Genomic DNA, 14,113 nt, shown 5'->3' on the forward strand with positions numbered 1-14,113 from the left:
TTCCACGTATACTGTTTCTTCAAGCTCTCCATTTAGAAATGCACACTTCACGTCCATTTGATAAACATCAAAATCCTTGTGAGCTGTATAAGCCATAAATATACGAACTGCCTCGAGTCTTGCGACAGGGGCAAAAGTTTCTTCATAGTCGATTCCTTCTTGTTGTGAATATCCTTTGACAACAAGTCTGGCTTTGTTTCGAACAATATTTCCATCTTTGTCGGTTTTATTTTTGTAAATCCATTTTAACCCAACAATCGAAACATTTTCAGGTTTAGGAATTAATCTCCAAACCTTGTTTCGTTCGAATTCAGACAATTCAGATTGCATTGCAACAACCCAATCTGAGTGTTCCATTGCAATCTTAACTGTTTTGGGTTCAATTTTAGAGATGAAAACATTGAACATGCAAAATTCTTGATGAGTATTCAATACCTCATTCTTTGCACAAATTTGAGCTCTTGTTAAGACTCCCTCTTGTGGATTTCCAATTACTTGATCCTTCGGATGATCTCTTGTCCATTTTTCCATTGGTGGATATGCTGGATCAAAATCCAATGGTGCATCTTCATACATATCATCATTCTCTGAACCTGCAATCGAACAAGCATCATCTAAATCAGTATTATTTTCAATATTCTCTAAATGCTCCCCCTCAACATTATGCTCCCCCTCAACATCAGAATTCAATCTTTCTTTCTCCCCCTCGAAAGAATGTTCTCCGTTATTGAATGTATTCGAATCCAAGTGCTCCCCCTCTACTGGATTATTTTGCATACTTTCGCCTTTCTCTGAAGAATTGAATGTTGAATCATCAATAAGCTTTGTTTGTTCAGAGAGATGATTATCATTTGCATTTATTTCAGCATCAACAGCATGATCTGAAATTCCAAAAATTAAATCATAATCAATATCTAAGGTTTGTGAGGATTCAGATTCATCTTGTATGTCTTTCAGAATAGGATGATTTTCAAACTGTGATGTTGTTTGTTTAATGTAGTAATCATCAAATGTAAGATTAAAAGTTTCTTCAACTTTTCGTGTTCTTTTATTCAACACACGATATGCGACTGAATTATGCGAATATCCAAAGAAAATCCCTTCATCTGCTTTAGCTTGAAATTTCATAAGATGATCCTTGAGATTCATAATGAAGCATCTGCATCCGAAAACATGGAAAAATTTGACGTTAGGTTTTCGATTGTTGAGAATTTCATATGGTGTAATGTTAAAACGACGATGAATGAACGATCTGTTTTGAGTGAAACATGCAGTTGATACAGCTTCAGCCCAAAGGTATTGTGGAAGTTTCGCATATGCCAACATAGTCCTTGCCGCTTCGCATAGAGACCTATTTCTTCGTTCAACAACACCATTTTGTTGTGGTGTGTATGGAGATGAAAAATTATGCGAAATTCCTTTGTCCACCAAAAACGAATCAAGAACATTGTTCTTAAATTCAGTTCCATGATCACTCTTAATTTTTCGAACAATTTTCTTCAATGTTGTCTCCATCTTTTTGATAAAATCGATCATGATTTGTGCAACTTCGGATTTAAGCCTGAGAAAATAAACCCACGTAAATCTGGAAAAATCATCAACAATAACTAAAATGTACCGTTTCTTGTTGAGAGTTGAAACAGTTGAAGGTCCACACAAATCAATATGTAAAAGCTCCAGAGGTGCAACAATTTTCGAATCTATTGTAATTGGATGATTGTCAAATTTAAGAATCATTGTCAAATTTAAGTACAGGTAAACCTCTTACCAGATCTTGTACCACAAGTTTATTGATGTTTCGAAAATTGAGATGAGAAAGTCTTCGATGCCATAACCAACTTAAGTCTGCTGTTGCTTTCGAAAGAAGACATATAGCAGGTTTCCCTACTATCGGATTGATATCCAAAGTGAACATGTCACCTTTCCTTTTGGATTTCAGTAATACTTCTTTTGTGTTGACATTCGAAATTATACTTCCTTCTTCGTTAAAAAGAACTTGATTGCCAGTGCCTACAACAAGTTGAGAAACACTTATCAAGTTATGTTGAAGACCTTCAACATATGCAACATGATTCACTGTGAATTGTCCATTCGTGATCTTCCCATATCCTTTTACTTGGCATTTTTTATTGTTCCCAAACTTCATTACTCCAGCATTTTTGAGACTTCGAAAATCTCGTAAATTCTCCTTCTTCCCAGTCATGTGACGAGAGCAACCACTATCGATGTACCATTTGTTATCATATTGCTCATCACATAGTACCTACATTCAATTGAAAAATTTAGGTACCCAAGGCTTTTTGGGTCCTTGGAAATTAGATTTCAATTTCGAATGTAATGAAGAACTTTTAACCCAATCACAAACTTTGGTTTTGAGACTATCAATTAAGTTTACTTCTTCATTTAAAGGAACCGAAACAAAAGTGTTTGATAGTTTCGAATGTTCACTGACATTACCCTTCAAATTCTGAGTTTGTGGATGAACATTCTTTGCTTTTATTACTGGTTTCCAAGCTTTGACTGAAATGTTCGAATCCTTAGAAGATGAACTGCCGTTTGATGAAGTATTCACATATTTTTCATATGCATTGTGAATTTGCTCCTTTGAATATTTATTTGACTGATACATCTTTCCTTTGCCTTCAAGCCAATGATCAATGTTTTTCCTTGAAGTCATTCCTTTTTCCCGTGAAGTTTTCATTGTTTCTTTCTTCGTATGATTAGGAAAATTTGGCTTTTGAGGAACAAAATCAACTTTTGGATTTGATAAAAATGATTGAGCGTATGATGAATCAACAGTTGATTTAAAATGTTGACGTTGAAAGAATTGTTGATTTGATTTAGATTTATTTGAAAATGCTCTTGATTTATTAGTTGCTGTAACTTTCGAAAACCTTGTGTGGTTATTCACTTCAGAACTTGAATGATTTTATGAGATGATTGTTGAGGTTTTGTTGAAAAAGAGGAATTTTTAGCTTTGAAAACACGTTTGGTTGATTGTGATTCAGACATCTTTTGAGAGTCAACATTTTGCCAAAATATTTTCTTTCTTGCTTGTCTTTTGGAAATGTTGTGTTCCTTCGAAAATTTTTCAATTTGATCTTTAAATTCCTTAGAATTGAGTTTGACAACCTTTTCATTTTCCTTTTCAACTTGATTTGAAAACAATTTTTCTATTTTTGATTTTTCAACCCATTGTCTTTTTGGTTTTTGACGTTGGAATTCATACGAATTCTTAGTTAAGTTGTTTTCAACTGTGCTTTGATTTGAGAAAAAACCTTCTTCAGTTGTTTTTGAATTATCCTCCTCAACTAACTTCTTTAATTCTGTTTTTATATTCTCAACATTTCCAGTAGTTACGAAAACTTGATTTGGAAAAATGACATCATCTGTACATTTGAAATTTGGATAAACCACTGTATTCGTTTCAAGATAGTGTTCTCCTTTTTCATTCATAACTTTTTCGAACTTTTGTGTATCACCATACACTTGATCAACCACCATTCGAGGATTTTCTTCTTCTTTTGTAAATTTCTTTTCCTTCGAAATATTCTCTTCATCGTCATCATCACTATCATCAGTTTGGCTGTCTTTGAGATCCACGAAGTTCATATCACAAACTTTCGAAGTTGAGTGTATATCAGTTTCATTTTCAACCATCAAATCCTTAACTTTTTCTTTCCCTTTAGATGTTAAAGCAACATTAACAACAGACAACTGAGAACAATCAACATCTTCTAGTTCACTAATTTCACTAATATTGTCAGAATTATCTTCAATATCAGCAAAATTAGATTGAGAATCAGATGTTGAATTCTCAGTCTTTTTCAAAATTTGAATTTGTTCAGATTTAGTCAAAGTATCATTCACTATGTTAACTAATTCTTTCGTATCAAGACATTCATCAATTTTGACAATTCCATATTTATATCTATCATCAGGAACTTTGTCAAAATCAACTATTATCTGCTCACAATCATACGAAATATTATCTACCTTAGCTCTTTCGAATGCTAGAAAAGGTAGTAATTTTCTATGTTGCTCTTTACTTATGTCACTTGAATGATGTAAATCAGTTAATTTGCCATATAGTCTTTTCGCAGAATTACAGTAAATGTTTCTTTGTGCTAGTAAAAGTTTAACTTCGCTCGTTAAAGAATCTCTATCACACATAATGTTTGTTATTTATAATTCCATACATTCAATTTTGCTTATTTTCGAGTCTAATCTCTTTTTGGTCTCTAACAACTCCATGGACAATTTGTTGGCCTCATTACTAGCAGAGACAACAATTGAATCAAAATAAGTAACTGTCTCATCAAAAGATATTAGTTCAGAATCATAAGAATGAGTAGGAATATTAAAAGATTCGAGAATTTTACGTACCTTTGTTGTCATTGGAGATTTGTCAGCAGCTTTGGATACGAAGCATCGTCCCCTCACTTCGAATTCCTCATCCTCTGAGTTTTCCTCCATTTTCGCATACAATGCCCCATGTGTCGGATTTCGTATTTCTTCATCATCTGATCCAGATGACCAGATTTGATATGTTCCTTCTTCATCCTCATGCTCACCCTTTGCAACCAATGATAAATTCTTGGCTTTAGCACGAACCACCTCAAGCTTCTATGCATAGTATGCCTCATCCTTGACTTTATTCTTCCTCTCATCCTTCTTTCGAAGCATACAGTCATCTGCGAGATGATTCGCACCGTTGCAATAATGACAATCTATTCCAGCATCACCTTTCAACTTCTTCTCACCCTTTCCTTCAACTATCTTCGAATCTTGCTTCTCAACTTTCTTTTTCTCCTCAACAACATTTTTACTCACAGAAATTCCTTTCACCTCAGCAAGTTTAGTCTTCGAATTGAACGGCTTTTTGAAAAATTTCTTGACATGAGTATTCGAGTAAAATGCTATTGCTTCATTATCCGAATTCATGATGAATCCTTCTTCTTCCTCAGAATCACCATTCTCAGCTTCTTTCTCCGAAATCTTTGACACAAGAGCTAATGGACCTCCCAAATTCAACTTCGATTCCTCAGCAATTTCATTTACTTCAACTTCGTGTGTTTTCAACTGATTGTACAAATCATTGAGAGTTGATGTATCAAAACTTTGCTGATTCTTCACCATCATACTCACACTTCTCCATTTTTTTCGAAGCCCCATTACAAAGATGAGATTGAATTCCATTGAAGTCCTGGTAATTCCATAGCGATTGCATCGATAGATTAGCTCATTCAGACGATCATAGTAAACTTCAATTGTTTCTCCTTCTTTTTGTTTGAAGTCTTTCAGCTCAACAAAACACTGTTTAACTGAATTGATTTTTGTCTTCTCACTTCCTTGAAATTTATCTTTCAGATTGTTCCAGATTTCCTTTGTAGTTGTACAACTCCTAACGTAATTGTACACAACTGGAGGTAAAGCACCTCGTAATTCCCTCATACACCTTTTCTCCAATTTCTTCAGACGATCACCTTGATTATCAACACCAGAATTTGTGGAAGAAGATCCGATTGGTTGAACATTCACTGGAACATTGATACTTCCAGTGATACATGTCCATAATTCTTCATCAAGACCATTCAGATAATCCTGCATCCGATCAGCCCACTGATCATAGTATTCATGGATTAGCATTGGAATATTGGTTGATGAACCTAGCAGATGAGCAAACGAGGTCATCGAATTGAGATTGAAACTCGCCATTGTTGTACGGAAGAAGATTTTGAGAAGTTTGAAAAGATTTGAGAATTTGAAAACAAACTAGATGAATCAAATCGAATTGATGAGAATAACACTCGATTCAACAATTCAAATGCAGAATCGAATCACAGACTAAGATCTTGACAATTTTTCACTTTCAAAAAAGTGCGGAAACTTTTGAATCAAAGAGTTGATTCAAAAACTTTTTGAACAGCGTGAAAATCAGATCAGAGATATGATTCCTGCTCTGATACCAATTGATGAATTAAAGAATCGAGTAATGAATTAATCAGAGTATGAATTCAAGTAAGAGTGCGAGATTTGAACACGGAATGTAAATATGATCTGTTATGCTCTATTACGCTTTCGAATTCTTTACAGAGTACAAGAGACAAGTCTGTAAAAGTTCTTTTCTAACTCTAGTAAATAACCCTATTTATAGGGAACTGAAAGCGTACAAAAAATATACTAAGGCATAGACACTAAAGCTTCGAATAAAAGTGCCCTAGTAAAATACATTACAAAATATTCGAAGAGTACAAAACATACTTCGACTAATTACAACAATTCGACCCTTACAACAAGGATAAACCATTTGGAGGCAAGACCATTGTATTTGGAGGTGACTTTCGTCAGATTCTTCCAGTAATACAAAGAGGAAATCGTTCAGATATTGTCCAGGCATCATTGCATTCATCAAGATTATGGCGTGAATATACAGTTTTACGTTTGACTGTAAACATGAGGCTTTAGGCCGGTTGTCCAAACAATGATTTCAAATAGAAAAAAATCATTTGCTGAATGGATCCTTCCAAATTCGTGAAGGTACTATCGGTGGTCCTAATGATGGTGAAGTTGAAGTTGAATTTCCAGAAGATGTTATTGTTCCCTCTACGGGTGACCATATTCATTCAATTGTATCCTCTATTTATTCATCCTTTCAGAACCATCTTGATGATTCATCTTATTTTCAAGATAAAGATATTTTGGTCCCTACAAACGAAGAAATTGATGCTATCAACGACTACATGTTAGAATTAATGAAAGACGAAGGGAAAACTTATCTGAGTTCTGATTCGTTATGTGAGACTGAAGAACAAGATTCATTTGAGGAATCAGTATACTCTCCAGATGTGTTGAATGGTTTTAAGGCTTCTGGAATTCCCAACCATAAGCTTATACTAAAAAAAGATGTCCCGGTGATGTTGCTTCGTAATATTGACCAAACCAAAGGACTATGCAATGGTACAAGATTACAGATCGTAAGGCTTGGAAGACACGTCATCGAAGCACGAATCATATCTGGTAGATTTTTCAACGAGACTACTTATACCTCGGATGAAGTTAACGCCGTCTGATAAAAAAATTCCATTATGTTTTTAACGGAGGCAATTCCCCACAACTGTTTGTTTCGCTATGGCCATTAACAAGCGTCAAGGACAGTCATTATCAAATATTGGATTATACTTGCGTAGACCTGTCTTCACTCATGGTCAGTTATATGTAGTTGTTTCCCGTGTAACAAGCAAAAAAGGGTTGAAGGTACTCATATGTGACGAGGAATGACGTTCAACTAATAAAACAAAAAATGTTGTGTACAAAGAAGTCCTTAAAAAATTATAGATATTTATCGATTTCATTGTATCTTCTTCATATTTCAATAATACAAATACCCATAAATATTTTTTTAATAGTTATGGAATATATGTAGACGTTTCTTTGTTTTTTTATGCGTTCCCCCGCGTTTAGCGCGAGTCATAATCTAGTTTTGGTTCTATAATAATTTAAAGTTGGATGTTTTTTGCTTGACATAAAAACAAACGCCGAAAGACATGTATAGTGTTTATATGTTTGTGTAGTTGGATTGATTTTAGTGATATTGTAACATATATATAAACACGGATTTATTTCTAAGTTGTATATTTGTATTCCTTTTTAAAATAAAGTACTATAAAATCATCGTTAATACTGATGGGATTTATAAAAGACTAAAATAGTGTTGATATTGTGAAATGCTTAATTATGTCGCTAAAGCTGATTAGCATTTTTTAGTCTTTATAGTACTTGAAAATAGCTTTTGTAACTCTTTGTTGTTGTCTCAAAAGGGTTGCCAAACACTTTTTAAATTGTATAAAAGTGTTTTTATTATATATATGGATCCGGTAATCAATTTCTTCAAATATGTTAGCCGTATATTTGTACTGGTCTGTATTTATGTGTCTAGCCCAATTGTATTTGTATTCAGCCCATTTGTATTTTGAGTATATATTTTCAATGAGAAGGCAATACGCACATAAAGGGAAAATACCGATTGTAACATGGTATCAGAGTCTCAACCCTAGCTGATCCTATCCAAGCGTATTTCTTCATTGTCTTCTCCTTCTTCTTGTTCAACCCCTCTACTTGTTGTTCTTCTCCAACTCTTTACACAATGGTCACTTCAGACAAAGAAAAAGGTTCTGGTTCTTCTACTCCTCAACCCACAGATAAAATCTACGGGATCACTAATATTAAATCGTATGTCCCTCTTCTTCTGGACATGAATCAACTTAATTATGATGCCTGGAAGGAACTCTTTAAAACTCATTGTCTTGGATACAATGTTTACGATCACCTAGATGGCTCCAAGAAATTACCTGATGATACGGAATGGGTAACTGTTGACAACATCATCAAACAGTGGCTCTATGGCTCCCTTACACAAATCGTTCTTCAATCCATCATCACCACTGATGCTACTGCTGCAGACGTTTGGAAATCAATAGAGGATCTGTTTCACGAAAATAAAGAGAACAAGGCCATTGAATTGGATGATGAGTTAAGAAACATACAACTTAGACACTTCACCATCATGGAATACTGAAATCGCATCAAGGCCATCACTGATCTCCTTGCAAATATTGGAGCCCCAGTATCTGATCGTCATCTAGTCTCACATATGCGCTGAACGGCCTCTCCGAAAAATATGCCCATGTTAAACCGACGGTCTGATACTCCACTCCCTTTTCAACTTTTCTTCAAATGAGGATTCTCACTCTTGAAGAACAAGACCTGCAAAAGTCTCACAACCGTATTGTGCAAGCCTGATATCGAGAATCTCCATCCTCACCCACTATAATATAAGCCGAGCACCAAAATCGCCAAAATTCTCGTGGAAATAGCAGTTCTGTCGGGCGTGGTGGTGGTCGGAATTCTCATGGTGGCGGAAGGGGGGGGTCGAAACGGTGGCAGAAGCGGTGGTCGACAGGGTCGATTTGGTGACAGTAGTCCGTTTGTGCAAAATCAAAATAGTTAGGCAGGGTTTGTCCCTTGGCCGGTCATGGCGTTTCCCCCACAGCAACAGTCTCGTCGGCTGCTCCCTTCCCCCCCCCCCCCCCCCCCCCCCTATCCATTTCAACAACAAATGGCCCAATGGCCCACTTCAACACCTTCTGGTCCACGTCCACAGCAACATCAACAATGGCCCAATTTGCCAACAGCCCAACAACAATCCTTTATATGTGGACAACCCAATAACATGTAATTTTTTAAATATCCAAGTGATTAGCCCACTACTTTGCCTCAAGCTTTTAGCACCATGAGCTTCCAAGACCTGGGTAATGTGGATTGGTACATGGACATCGGGGCTACCGCACATCTTCACGCCGACTCAGGTACTCTGAAGTCCTTTAGAAATATGTGCGACAATTCAAATTTATCGGTTTTAGTCGGGGATGGATCTCGTATTCTAGTCACCAAAGTGGGTCATATAACTCTCTCACATAATCATTTTTGCCCTCTTTACCTTAAAAATGTCCTTATTACCTGATGTGTGCAGATTATACCTACTAGTTTTAAATTTATATCCTAACTAACTTAACTAACTAATATGCACCTAGGCAGTGTACCTAGTCGGATTTTAATGTAGTTTAAGTAAGTTGGGGTCGAACACAGCGAACGGATTTAATTAGCTAAAATAATTACTCTAAATTAATCTAAAATCAAACAATAATTAAAAAGGTTTTTATCTAATTTTGCAAGTCTAGATAAACTTAATTACTAAACATAGGTTCAATCAATTACTAAAAACACTCCCGTTTAGTTCGAATCCACTTCTTCTTTATGTTTAGCTAACAATTATGGATTATCAAAGTTGGTTACCTAATATTATATTATTAGTAATTTAAGTCCAAATTTACTAATATTTAACTAATTAATGTAAAACTATGCATGGTCACACATAATCAGTTATGGATTATGAATAGGCTATGTAAGATTTATTATGCAAACATAATTATGGTCATAATTTATGTTCTCCAACACATCTAAATTCAATTACTTCAATCACTTATCTAAGATTGGGTCGATCCTAGCTCTAGCAATTCAATATTCACTAAATCATTACGTGTCAAGTTCATGTAATTTAATAATCACTAAGCTACACAGAACATGAATTCAAGCAACTAAACAACTAAATGTTAGCATGCTAGGTATTAACAATCAAACACAAGCACAATACCAACAAGTCAAATCCATAATTAATTAAACTAATCCATAAGTTGAAGCTTCATCTAGCTAAACAGGAGTAGCTAAATTCAGCTACTCATGGTAGAAATCAAACACAAAAACTCAATAGAGATAAATCTAAACATGATAAAACCGAATAAATCGATTTTTTTTTCGTCTAGATCTCTTCAAATCTTGAGCTCCAATCGTTTCCTCCTCTTCTAAGGGTTTTCCAGAGGTTATTTTTCATAATGCTTCTCCAGAAAGTCACCTCTAAGTCTCCCAATTCGTCATAATGTTCGGATATGTATACTTGCCTAAAATCTGGCCACCACGATGTGTTAATGGCACCACGTCGTGGTCCTCGTGTTTATCCCGTATTCTCCAAGCCAGTGTCAAAAATCGCGAAGATTCCATTCACCACGTTGTGGTGGTTGAAAATCCGACTTTTCTCAAAACACAAAAGTCGTCCGAAATTGTGTCTAGTTTTCAGATCATTTTGAATTACCTTAATCGGAGTTATGAGTCATGAGATACGATCAAAATACTGACAAGGGGTCAAGCTGTCCAACAACATCTTTCTTGTGTCTTCTTCTTGTCTAAGCTCGCATTTTCGTGCTTCCAGCTTCCATGTTGCTTCCGAGCATGTCTTTTATGCTACATAATAGATATTAAACATAATAAGTACCTTTTGTTCTATAATAAGCATAATTATAGCTAAAAGTATTAAGATATGATGTAATATATATATATATATATATATATATATATATATATATATATATATATATAGATATGCACATATCATTACCCCTCAAATTATCAAAAACCTTGTGTCTGTTCGTTGTTTCACTCGTGATAATAAATGTTCTAGTATGTCTATGATGATATTTGTGTGTTTTTCAATTTATACATAGTTGGAATTTTACAACTTGCATGCCATTTATTCATTTTTTACATGTAATTTAGTTTTTCCAGTTAATTGCAATAGATGTTAAATTAGATAGGAAAAATATATTGGAAAAATGAATTGATAAAATTAAATACCGAAAACAACCAAACACGACCCATAGAGATTGGTGACTTAAGGGAGTTCTACTCAGATGCTTAGTGAATGTGAGATGCTTAGTGAATGTGAGAAAGCAAGTGGGGTCGTGCATCACTATGGTTGTTTTTTCACTAGATTTATAACAAATGACATACAAAATAAGATTGAGAAAATAAGAATTATGAAGAGTTTTATAATTCTTTTAAAATGAGTTTTAAAATTATTTTTTTCAAAAGAATGCTCAAAAAGATTTTATCCAAAAATTAAGCCATGTTTTTCTAATGTAAAGCATACGACACTAATTTAAAAAAACATATTAATTATAGTGTTGTTTCGGTGCGGGAAATTGTATTAGCCAAACATGTCGATTAGACATATGAAAGGTGAATTGTTGTTCATGATAACTGAGAGTCTTGGCCTAGACATCACGTCTGTTTAAATTGACGATTTACTATCTTTCTTTGCGATCCACGACATACATACCCATCACAATGAGAGATAAGCATGAAAGAACTAGTTATGTTTTAATATATGTCTTCAGACGATAATTCTTATATTACATGTTATGCATTGTGAGACCTCCTCCATGAATATAAGTTGAAGGGCAATATTATTGCTTGTTTGTTTCAAAATATGAGATTTGTACTCAGATTTACGAAAAAGCTTCATGTGATTGAAGAACCAGTTCTTAAGGATTCTGCAGCTGGATTCACTATACTCAACATAGGAGAATATGATAGACGTCAAAATTATTAAGGTATCATTCATTATGTTAGGTACTTTGATTTTTCAGCTTCAAAAGAGCTTGACAAGTATTGATCCATGTGACATGATTAACTGGCTTACGGACATGTTCCAAGGGTGAGTTATTGTAAGGTCCCATTTTCATGACCAAATTTTTTTCATTTTATTTAAAGTAAAACTTCTCAATTATAAAACATGTTTAAGAAAACCATCTGTTCCTAATTACAATTATTAAAAATTAGAGTATTATAATGAACAAGAAATCCCCAATGTTGTTGATTAGTGTCTACAGGACCGCCTTGGCCTTCCTATACCCACTGATGATAATCTTAGTGAGTTTCCCCCAAAATACCCCATCCGATAAACATACAAGGATGCATAACGGCCCACAACCTCCCGGTTGGAATGCTTAGGCCCAACCAGTCCTTGGACTAGAATGCCAACATGAAACGGGTCCAATCAGCCATCAGGCTGGAATACGTAGGGTTTTTTGTCCTACCGCCTCAACCCAACCGCTCTTCCCGAGCCTCCATGCATACGGCTTACAGCTACCCCGCACCAGGTATCTTGGCCTATAACACAAAGCAGGACCACCTCAACCCACTATTACCATATGTTAACATATAAACAATCAGGATCAAGTAGGCACATAATACATGCAAACATAAATCATACAACTCACTACCGCCTACTAGTCCTCTCACAACACACAGTCTCGCTATCAGCTAACCTCCATGAAATGTGTAACCATAAGTACCTAGAGGTGAGATAGCCACCTGAACATATGATCCTACTCTAAAGCCACAACCAAACAAGGAACAAGCACGAAAACCTAGATTAAGAGTTCTCAGGCTATCCTACATGACCACATACAGTCCCTAGGCTCTCCGTTAGATGATAATCAACAAGTACAGATAGACATAAAGATCTATAGATCACTACCGTATAGCAACATCCTATATACCAGAATACAGATCTAACAGATCACTACAACATAACAACATCCTATATACCAGGATGAAGATCTAACAAATCACTATACCATAGAAACATCCTATATATACCAAGATACAGATCTAACAGATCACTACAACATAGCAAGATCCTATATACCACGATATAGATTTAACAGATCACTACAACATAACAACATACTAAATACCAACAATCCAAGGAATGCATAACCGTATACATTCAGAGGTGAGATTGACACACGAACAGGTGATCCTACTCTATAGTCACAACTAAACAAGGAACATGAAAGAAAGCCTAGATCAAGAGTCCTTAGTCTATCCTACATGACTATATACAGTCCCTATGACATCCTTCTACTAAAAGATAACCAAAACTAGTGGGCTGACATTGGTGCCTTCGACTCACGGGTACAATGAGGCAAAACTCACTTGAAGTGAAGAACCCAAAAAACTGAGACGAGTTTCCCTTTCTGCACTGGGTGCTTGCTAATCTGCTAATCACCAAAACCAAGTAAAACCTTAATTAACAGTCAAAAACCCTCAAGTTTGACCTAAAGTAAAACTTGGTCAAAAGTCAACGGTCAACGAAAGTCAACAGTCAGCAGACCCTCACAATATGAACATCTATGGCTCACACCATGAGCCACTATAGGACAAAATAGTCGGGTCTTACAACCCTCACGACATGACATGCATTCTCCTCACGTCATGAGATCTGTCTGTATGCCATTTTGATCCAAAAACCTCTTAATTCATTAAGCTACCAATCCATATTTTCCAAGAGGGTTTCTAACACACCTAGGATCATAAAAATCGATGCTTCAAGGTATTGTACGTCCAATACAAGACTTGATCTCAAAATAGGTCATTTATGAAGAAGAAGGGATTAATTTCTCAAGCATGGACTCAAACATCCCCCAAACTTCATATCCATAAGATATAAGCACCAAGGGACCCATTCCACCCATAAAGTTGCCAACTTTATGGAGTCCCAACACTCTAACTCTTAAACCATGGCTAAACATGCATAAAACCTTAGATCTAGCAACAAGGAAACATAAAGTTTGGTTCTTGGTTACTCATAATGGTCCAGAAGTGTAGCTAGAGGTTGCAAATGGAACTTCCAAGCTGAAACTATGCTTCAATG

At 35.3% G+C, this 14,113-nt stretch overlaps 2 protein-coding genes across 2 annotated transcripts; both read left to right on the plus strand.

Annotated features, from left to right (window-relative positions):
* Nucleotides 1-6,516: 6,516 nt before the first annotated feature.
* LOC145111664 (uncharacterized) lies at nucleotides 6,517-7,073 on the plus strand. The gene is made up of 2 exons (XM_079047923.1): nucleotides 6,517-6,540; nucleotides 6,660-7,073. The coding sequence occupies exons 1-2, from the start codon at nucleotides 6,517-6,519 to the stop codon at nucleotides 7,071-7,073; spliced, it is 438 nt and encodes a 145-aa protein (XP_078904049.1).
* A 1,073-nt stretch (nucleotides 7,074-8,146) lies between these two features.
* Nucleotides 8,147-8,578, plus strand: LOC145111665 (uncharacterized). Its single transcript, XM_079047924.1, has one exon. The coding sequence runs from the start codon at nucleotides 8,147-8,149 to the stop codon at nucleotides 8,576-8,578; it is 432 nt and encodes a 143-aa protein (XP_078904050.1).
* The last annotated feature ends 5,535 nt before the right edge of the window (nucleotides 8,579-14,113 follow it).

Source organism: Lactuca virosa, chromosome 5 (assembly GCF_052849685.1).
Source record: "Lactuca virosa cultivar CGN04683 chromosome 5, Lactuca_virosa_CGN04683_v6, whole genome shotgun sequence".
NCBI classification, from domain to species: domain Eukaryota; kingdom Viridiplantae; phylum Streptophyta; class Magnoliopsida; order Asterales; family Asteraceae; genus Lactuca; species Lactuca virosa.

Coding starts and splice junctions, on each gene's coding strand:
- LOC145111664 (XM_079047923.1), top strand. CDS start 6,517: ATGGATCCTTCCAAATTCGTGAAG. Junction 6,541..6,659: donor ATCCTTCCAAATTCGTGAAG/GTACTATCGGTG, acceptor TCATCCTTTCAG/AACCATCTTGATGATTCATC.
- LOC145111665 (XM_079047924.1), top strand. CDS start 8,147: ATGGTCACTTCAGACAAAGAAAAAGGTTCTGGTTCTTCTACTCCTCAA.